The 9,490-nt window shown below is 35.5% G+C and overlaps 2 protein-coding genes across 2 annotated transcripts; both read left to right on the forward strand.

Annotated features, from left to right (window-relative positions):
• The first annotated feature begins 1,405 nt into the window (after positions 1-1,405).
• On the forward strand, positions 1,406-4,543 carry LOC104247032 (protein trichome birefringence-like 19). Its single transcript, XM_009802965.2, has 2 exons — positions 1,406-2,290; positions 3,573-4,543. Exons 1-2 carry the CDS (start codon positions 1,463-1,465, stop codon positions 4,347-4,349), a joined length of 1,605 nt encoding a protein of 534 aa, XP_009801267.1. The 5' UTR covers positions 1,406-1,462; the 3' UTR covers positions 4,350-4,543.
• Positions 4,544-7,815: 3,272 nt separating this feature from the next.
• On the forward strand, positions 7,816-9,264 carry LOC138882797 (uncharacterized). Its single transcript, XM_070163432.1, has 4 exons — positions 7,816-7,901; positions 8,076-8,370; positions 8,906-8,957; positions 9,101-9,264. Exons 1-4 carry the CDS (start codon positions 7,816-7,818, stop codon positions 9,262-9,264), a joined length of 597 nt encoding a protein of 198 aa, XP_070019533.1.
• Positions 9,265-9,490: the final 226 nt, after the last annotated feature.

Here is a 9,490-nt window from a genome sequence, read left to right on the forward strand (position 1 = left end):
TTACATCTAGTATATGATAACGCATTAAAATTAACAAAAAGATTTCAACCCAATCGAGAAGGACTTACCAGCTATATTCCTCAAGGAAAGGCGGATCAAACAATAATAAAACAGAATAATACTTTAGTAGTATTAATTTTAGAAATTAATAAAAAATTAGATAAAATTATTAAAGAAAAAGAAGTAAAGACTGAAGTAGAAATTCCAAAAGTAGACGATTTAATAAAACAATTAAAAAGAGTAGAAATAACACCGTAAAAGGACAGACTTAAATTAAGAAAACCCCAAAAATGGACCTTTTTCAGGTGGGTCAAGAACAACAAACGAAGAGAGATCACGAATAAGTTTTTGAGATAATAAAATAGGTAATAATATGTTAGCAAGAATTTTAACTAGGAAAAGACAAGAAGAAAACCAGCAAATCAATTAGATATCTATGTATATTATATATAAAAAACATATAATTTTTATATTTTTATAGCTAATAAATATAAATAATTTCGACCGCGAGCTGAAAATGACCTTTGCCCAAATTAGATTGCCGGGAAATGTTAAGCGAAGTTCTATACCTTCTAATTACAATAAGCAGTTTTACAAGAAGCACTTTTCCTCTTTGCACGGCAATCTGTCCTCTAATTTTATTTTTCAAAAACCTTAGTAGTATTTCTTAACTAATATTTATAATACTCAATACTCTTTAACTCTTCTCTTATTAACACTGCCAAATTATAAGTGTCAAATAAATCGGTCAAATTAGGCAAAACATTTGGGAATACAACCAAGGGCGAAGCCATATAGTCGGCTCGGGTTCGGTCAAACCCAATAGCTTTAGTTTAAATCTTGTATTTATCTTTTAATAATTCATTAATTATATACAAATATTAATTTAGAACTCAATAACTTAAAAGAATTAGAATCCGGCCCATAAGCTTGAATCCTAGCTCCGTCTCCTTATACAACTTACTTGCAGACATGCGAATCTTTACATAAATGGCCGGTCAAATTTATTTTTTATTTTTTCTAGCCGGTATTCATAGATTATTCACTAACTATACATGATTATACACGTATTATACATGAAAATGCATATATTATACCTATTTTTAGTTTAAGCGGTTGAATGAATGGTTAATTCTTCTTCATTTTACATGTCATTATCCTTTTCTTTTCAAATATGAAATTCGCATAAGCTTCCCATAAATTTAAGTGTGTACTAAATTCAATAGCATCATATATCATATCAACATTAATTTATTTGGCGCTAATGGTGTTACTAAGTTTGGTAAAGACATGACCATCACTTAATTAATGAATATAGCGCAACATGCGTATATTTCATAAACTCTCTTTAATATTTGATCACTGGTTACCTCTCTTTCTTTCTTTCTTTCTCCTTCTTCTTCCCTTTTGTTTAATTACTTTCTCGTTAATTATCTGCTTATGTCCACACAAACCTTTATCCATGAAGTTCCAATCCTCTGAACTTCCAATAGGGAAACCACAAACACGAAGAAAGAGTAGTGCTCCAAAAATTGCTCCTCTTGTTGCCATTACCATACTTTTTACCATTATTCCTATTTACTATCCTTCTATACGTTATTCTTCTCAAAAGAAAATCTCAGAAGCTATTTCTTCTAATTCGGAAGAATCAATTCAGCACATTGATCATTTGGAAAATGATTTGCAAGTCAACCAGCCATGTCCCGTGGAGGACGTGCCCACGCAACCTTGTAACGTGCCCATAAGACAAGAAGAAAAAGAAAAAGAAAAACCCATGAAATCACCTGTAAAAGATGAGATAAGTACAAATTTTGAAACAAAAAGTGACACAAAGGATAAAAAAGTACCTGAACCCAGGAAAAAACTTGAAAGGCGTGATCAACGTGCTAGAAAAAAATCCAGCCATCGTCAACGTGACTTCACGGTTCCTAAAATCACAGAAAAAATAGAGCAGAAGAAACCATCGGGCAATGGTGATGTTAGAAGTTTGACGTCAGAAGTATCTGATAGTGAATACTGCGACTTATTTTCAGGGGAATGGGTGGAAAATCCAGAAGGGCCATATTATACAAATGAGACATGTTATGCAATTCAACAACATCAAAATTGCATGAAATTTGGGAGGCCTGATAATGGGCACTTGAAATGGAGGTGGCAACCAGATGGTTGTGAATTGCCAATATTTGACCCTGTTCAATTCCTGGAACTTGTTAAAGGCAAGTCTCTTGCATTTGTTGGAGATTCTGTTGCGAGGAATCATATGCAGTCACTGATATGTCTATTATCCAGAGTAGGTTACATTCTTCTTATCACCATTCGTTTTCATTAAATAATCCTAATTCTAATTCATTTTGTCCTTTCAACTTGGATTAACTATTCGCATTCATGCCAACTTGTTTCTTAGTGGAGTACTATTTTTTATGTACATGCATATAAACTCATTGTGAGTTGAAATTCTGTTGACCTTGTGCTGACTTAAATTTCAACATAAGTACCCCACACGTTTAAGGTTTGATGTATGACGAACTCAATAAGTCAAACATTAACTTCAGGTTCTGAAAACTAAGGCCTTGTAAAGTGCTTAGCCTGCATGATTATGTACAAAATTATAGCTTTTTTTTTTTCCGTCCGTTGACAATTGGGAATTTTTGAAGATTTGTGGGGATGCCAGGAAAAGAGAGTTAAAATATGAAAAGTAAATACACCAAGAGACCAAGGAGATTCAACATTATATTATATATATACTTAAAAAAACATTATTTTTTCTAGTTAAATGGAATAATTTTCCGACGAACAAAGGCAGACACTTTACAATTTTCCTCCTCCCCCTAAATAATGCATAGCACTAGTGAATTGTAGCTCAAATACCTAAATTAATACGGGTGAACCCAAGTTCAAGTGAGCACTTGAGTACATTGGTAACGAGGTGCACCTTCTACCTTTTAGTTAGGGATTTGATTCCCCTACTCTCTCTTCTTTTAAATTATATTTTAATTACTAAATATGGTTAAATCCTCGTGCCCCTTGCCCCTGCCTTTTTTTTTTCTAATTAAACACACTTATTTTGTTTCTTTTTTCCCTTTTTATTGGTTACACATTTTCTTTTTATTTTTTTATCCTTCTCTTTTTAGTATTTATTTTTGACTTTTAAATTTATTAAACCAAAAATATATCTCTTAGACACCGTCTCGGAGACTCGAGTTTCTGGCGGTTCATGGTGCATCTATGTTCTTGAAATCCTGGATATACGCCTCTGGTCTGACTGGTTCTACAACAGAGTAAGCAAACTATGATTTAGCTATGATCGTTATGGAACAGAAATAAGCAGATATAACTTGCATAAGATCTTAATGAAGCTCCAAAGATAAAGACAGGATACAAGAAAAACAAGTTTCTGCATGATTGAAGCTTGAGCATTTATCAATGACAATATGTGTATTTCTCTTATAGTGCTATCATATTGTAGTCCGTAACCTTATCAATATTGTTGGACAAACTACAGGAGTAACAGTATTTCATATGTTGGAAACTTTTTTCCATTTATTCTCATTTTCTCTTTGGTTTTATTTCAGGTTGTATACCCGGAAGATGTTTCAGAAACGCAAGATGAAAACAGACGCTGGATATATAAAGACTACGACTTCAACATTTCCATGTTTTGGGCACCTTATTTGGTAAAAACTGAAAAAACTGATCCAGATGATGTTTCAAAACCATTCAACTTATATCTTGACGAATTCGATGAATTCTGGACAAACCAAATCCAAGGTTTCGATTATGTGATCATTTCTGCTGGCCACTGGTTTTTCCGACCAACAATGTTTTACTTAAACCGCCGACTTGTGGGCTGCCTCTACTGTCCACAAGCCAACGTTAGCCATGTGACGTCGTATTTCAGCTACCGACGAGCTTTTCGGACAGCATTTCGGGCCATTAACAGTCTAGAAAATTACAAAGGTGTAACGTTTTTGAGGACATTTGCACCATCTCATTTTGAGAATGGGTATTGGGATAAAGGTGGAGATTGTGTAAGGACTAAGCCATTTAAAAGGAATGAGAAAGTATTGGACGATTATAATTTGGAGTTTTATAAGATTCAATTAGATGAACTAAAGATTGCTCAAAGAGCAGGAAGAAGAACAGGGTTGAAATTTAGGTTGTTTGATGCGACACAACCTATGTTGTTGAGACCAGATGGTCATCCTAGTAAATATGGTCGATGGCCTAATCCTAACGTTACGGTGCCAAATGACTGTGTTCATTGGTGTTTGCCCGGACCCATTGATACTTGGAATGATTTCTTAGTACAGTTGCTGAAAAGAGAGGAGGGAGATAGATCATTTATGTGAAAAGTTTCATCTAGTTCTTTTATTCTTGTTATCCGTTACTTAGCATTTTCTTTCTTGGGTTAGAAGGGGAAAATTGATCCACAAAAAAAGAAAAATATATAGAATGTACATTTGCAAGGGCAACACTTGTTATTTTTCTTGGAATTACTCGTTTTATTCAAGGCAATATATCTATAACAATGTGACTTATAGTAGTTTTAAGGATTCAGATTTTTATAGGGGTGTAGTTTTTCCATACCATATCCTTGTACTCAGTATCACTAACCAGAACGCACTTGCTATAACATGTGGATCCAAAAATTCTAAACCAACGAGTGTTACATAAAACTGCACTTACTTTCTTTTTATTTGTAACAATAGGTTTGAACTTAGTATTTGTTTATCTGTTAGAATTCAGCCATTGAAGAAGCTCCAGAGAAGGAACTATCGTTCATTTTCATATAATTGAAAAGTGGGCCTTTGTACAGATACTTATAACTAACAAACAACTAATTCTGTAATAACTATGCTAAATAACTGAAACATACCTCTAACTTCTAATACGTACAAACTGGCCCCTACACTAACTAATATATATAACTCCCCCTCAAGCTGGACGGTGTAAAATATTTAACACTTCTAGCTTGCCAATAAGTAATGATGCTGATATGAGCTCAATCCTTTGGTCAGTGAATCAACATGTTGATCCTTAGTATGCACACACTTAGTTTCCAACAGTCCTAGCTTGATTTTCTCCCATGTAAAATGACAATCAATCTCGATATGTTTGGTTCTCTTATACAATATAGGATTTGCTGCAATTTGAATTGCAGTTTTGTTGTCAGAACAACGAGTAACTGGTTTTGCAATGTGATTCCTAACTCATGGAAAAGTTTAGTTAGTGAGACAGTATCAGCAACTGCAGATAAATATATACGTATTACACGTCCACATTTGCTACCAAGGAATACGCACAAGCAAAAAGAATATCATACAAATCATAGAAAAAGTAAAGATTGCAACATTTATTTCTATAACTTTTTGTATCCTTAGCGGATAACCATTAATGATTTTGGCTATCTCTCCTCCACACTCTTTTCTTAAAATTGCTAATTGAAGATGAAGTTCGAAGAACTAATTCTGTAGGCACATAGAAAGAAAGCTTGACGGCCACATTCGTTTCTACTAATTTCTAGAAGTACAATAATGTTTCATGAAATCAATTTTATAAGAAATTATTTTTTCACGCATGAACTGAAGAAGCAAAATGGCTCATTTTCTCTTGGCGCATGATAACTAACGTGCACGTCCATGGGGGAGGGGGGGGGGAAGAGAACGAGAATCCCTTCGCAGAAGGCAATTGAAGCTGAGGAATCTGCTGCAAGTGGAGCTGGACAGCAGAAATCGAAATGAACAGCAGCAATTATCGTTAATCGAGAGGATGTACCAGCAAAGACCACTGAAACAGAGCTAGCGCAAACTATGGAAATTGAGGATACAATTGAGCAATCAAAGTGGAGGAAGGAATCACGATCATCAGGAAGTCAGAGTAAACTATCATGAGCAGACGAGGTGGAGGCATCAGCAGATTTGGAGACGAAGGCGTCGATTTGGGACAACTTTGGTATAGCAAAAGTGTCGAACGCTGCGTTCAAGCTGGAATTCGTCTCACCGGAAAAACATGGAGAGTCATCCATATGTGAAATTGAATTAGAAGATATAAGCACAGAAATAGCATATTGGAAAAATTCAATAGTATGCTATGTGTTAGGAGCTTACCCACCTTTTTCTGTATTGACTGGTAATATTCAAAGGATTTGGGGGAAAACATGGAACAAATAAGGTCTCTATGTTGAAAAATGGCATGGTACTGGTTCTGTTTGATACTGTTGTTGGTAAAAATGATATGATCCAAGGAGGGATATATTATTTTGACAACAAACCATTGACCGTAAAAGCTTGGGAGTCAGATATGAAATTCACAAGGGAAACAATATACACAGTCCCTATTTGGGTGAGATTGCGAGAATTGGACTTCAAGTACTGGAGTCCTAAGGGTCAGAGTAAAGTAGGGAGCCTCGTAGGAAAACCTATAATGGTGGACCATAATACAGAGAAAAATATGGGATTGAATTTCACAAGATTGTTGATTGAAGTGGAAGTAGATTCAAGTCTACTGGATAAAGTAATTTTCAGAAATGAGAAAGGGAATCTGATTAAGCAGAAGGTGCAATATGATTGGAAGCCTACCCTATGTGCTTGTTGCCATAAATATGGGCACTCAGAGGAGGAATGTAGGAAAAAGGAAAAATGACCAGCCAGCTACTCCAAAACATCAAAAAGGAAAAGGGCAGATAGAGGAAGATGTAATCCCAGCAATTAAAGACAAGCAAGGTTCAACAGATGGAAAGAAGGAAGAGGAAAGAGGGAATACACTGAAGAGTACAGGGGAACAGAAGGAACTCGAGGCAATATAAAGAACCATCAGAACTCAGGAAGAACAGCTTGGGTGACTCCATTGAACACTGTCAAACATCCACCAAAATATCATGAGCAGGAAGGAGGTCAACAAAACTCATTCCAGATATTGGACAGACCAGAGTCTAGTACAGTGTTACCTAGGAGCCCACCTAGGAAAGAGGAAGGTACTGACTTACCTCTCTCAGGACATGGATAATGTGTTATGCTGGAATGTTAGGGGCCTCAATGTCCCTAACAAACAAAAGGAGGTAAAACTCCTTTGTAGAAGAGAAGGAATAGGTTTGGCAGGTCTAGTGAAGACCAAAATAAAAGGAATCAAGATTGAGCAAGTTGCCAACAAATTGTTTGAAGAATGGGGGTCTATGACTAATTTAGACTATCATCCAAATGGAAGAATATGGTTAGTTTTAAGGACAGACTACTTTCAAATAAGAAGAGTAAGTGGTATGGAACAGTCAATTACATGTGAAGTGGTATATAGATCACTACAAAAAACAATGATACTAATAGTAGTATATGCTTTCAATACCAAAGAAGAAAGAAGATCTTTGTGGAATTATTTAGAAGCAATGGGTGCAAATGTTAGTCAACCATGGATTATAATGGGAGACTTTAATGCTGTATTGCACATGGATGATCGAATTGGGGGCAATCTAGTTAGTATGACTGAAGTTAAGGAATTTCATGAATGTGTGGAGAATTGTGGACTCATTGCACTGCTAAAATAGGGGAGCAAATATACATGGAATGATAAACATGGTGGAAGCAGAATTTTCTCAAAAATCGACTAGATATTTGTGAACTTAGAATGACTGGATAGTATGTCTGACTTTAGTACTACATTTCTGCCTGAGGGGATCAGTGATCATAGTCCAATGATGTTATCTTTGCTGAACTCCCCAAAGAAAGGAAGGAAACCATTCAAATATTGAAAAGGAAGGAAACCATTCAAATATTGTAATGTGTGGTCTAGTCACCCTTTATTTCTGGAAAGGGTGAAAGCTAGATGGAACTTGAGCATAAAAGAATGTCAAATGATGAGGGTAATGAGGAAGATGAAACTGTTGAAGAGGGACCTGAGGAAGATGAATGGTCAACACTTTAGAAATATACTTACTGAAGTGGAAGATGATAGACAAGTTCTGATGCAAGTTCAGCAGACACATAGAGGGATCCACATAACAAAAAACTGCAGCAGGAGAAAAAAGAGGCACATCAGAAATTCAAAAGATCATCTTATTTGGCTGAACTCTTCCTGCAATAAAGGAGTAAGGCCACATGGATAAAATTGGGAGATGATAATACAAGGTATTTCTTCTCTATAATCAAACATATGAAGCTGCAACAAGATATTATCCAGTTGAGGGACAACTATGGCAGGCTACAGTCAGATCAGGAAGATATTGCTCAGATATTAGTGGACTTCTACAAAGACCTACTAGCGAAAAAAGAAAAGGAAAGAACTAATGCATTTGGAGGTTTTTTAAAGAATGGATATATTTTATCTATTGAGGATCAGTTGAAGTTACTAAGACCTTATACAACCAACGATGTAAAGGAGGTAATGTTTGGTATTGATAGAAATAAGAGTCCGGGGCCAGATGGCTTTGGAAGTGGATTCTTCCAAGATGCTTGAAATGTGGTAGGAGAGGAGGTAATAGGAGTTGTACTAGACTTTTTTTAGAATGGTAAGTTGCTAAAACATATCATCTCAAGTGTAATCACACTGATACCTAAGGTGGAGATTCCACAGAATGCAAGCTAATTTATACCCATATCATGTTGCAATGTCCTTTACAAATGCATATCCAAAATGATATGTGCAAGACTTAAGAACATACTTCCACTGATTGTGGATAAGAATCAGGCAGTATTTGTTGAGGGAAGATCACTCATTCACAATGTGCTTATATATTATGACCTCTTAAGACACTAAAATAGAAAGACATCGCCTAGGTGTCTTATGAAGATTGACTTAAGGAAAGCATATGATATGGTGAGTTGAGATTTCATTGAAGAAGATTTGAATGGATTTTGGTTCCCTAGATTATTGACTCAATTGATCATGACTTGTGTAATCTCTACAAAATTCACAGTTAAGGTTAATGGGGAAGGATTTGGCTTTTTTGAAGGGAGAAGAGGGCAGAGGCAAGGACACCCTTTATCACCATTTTTATTTGTATTGGTTATGGAATATCTCACTCGAGTGCTGAAAAGATTAAGTGATCTACCGGACTTCAGATATCACCATATGTGTAAGGCTACCAAGTTGACACACCTGATTTTTGCAGATGACTTGATGGTCTTTTGCAAAGGAAATTTAGCATCTATAACCAAAGTGATGGAAGCACTAAACCACTTTAGTTTTGTGACAGGCTTGGTGGCAAACTTAGAGAAGTCAAACATCTTTCTAGATGGTATTGAAGAGGATGAACATGCAAGGATCTTACAGTAGGATTCTCTAGAGGGATACTGCCTATCATGTACTTAGGATTGCCCCTTTCATCAAAGAAATGGAATAAAATAGAGTGCTTTCAATTGGTGGAAAAATAATAAAGAATAAAACAAGCCTAAACATAGAACCTTTCCAATGCTGGTAAATTACAAGTGATCAATGCAATATTATTCTCTATATACAATTTCTAGGGTGCAGTCTTCATCTTACCTCAAAGTGTATTGAA

Source organism: Nicotiana sylvestris, chromosome 2 (assembly GCF_000393655.2).
Source record: "Nicotiana sylvestris chromosome 2, ASM39365v2, whole genome shotgun sequence".
Classification (NCBI taxonomy): Eukaryota; Viridiplantae; Streptophyta; class Magnoliopsida; order Solanales; family Solanaceae; genus Nicotiana; species Nicotiana sylvestris.

Coding starts and splice junctions, on each gene's coding strand:
- LOC104247032 (XM_009802965.2), top strand. CDS start 1,463: ATGAAGTTCCAATCCTCTGAACTTCCAATAGGGAAACCACAAACACGA. Junction 2,291..3,572: donor TGATATGTCTATTATCCAGA/GTAGGTTACATT, acceptor GTTTTATTTCAG/GTTGTATACCCGGAAGATGT.
- LOC138882797 (XM_070163432.1), top strand. CDS start 7,816: ATGGAACTTGAGCATAAAAGAATGTCAAATGATGAGGGTAATGAGGAA. Junction 7,902..8,075: donor GGACCTGAGGAAGATGAATG/GTCAACACTTTA, acceptor CCTGCAATAAAG/GAGTAAGGCCACATGGATAA. Junction 8,371..8,905: donor CAACCAACGATGTAAAGGAG/GTAATGTTTGGT, acceptor CAAAATTCACAG/TTAAGGTTAATGGGGAAGGA.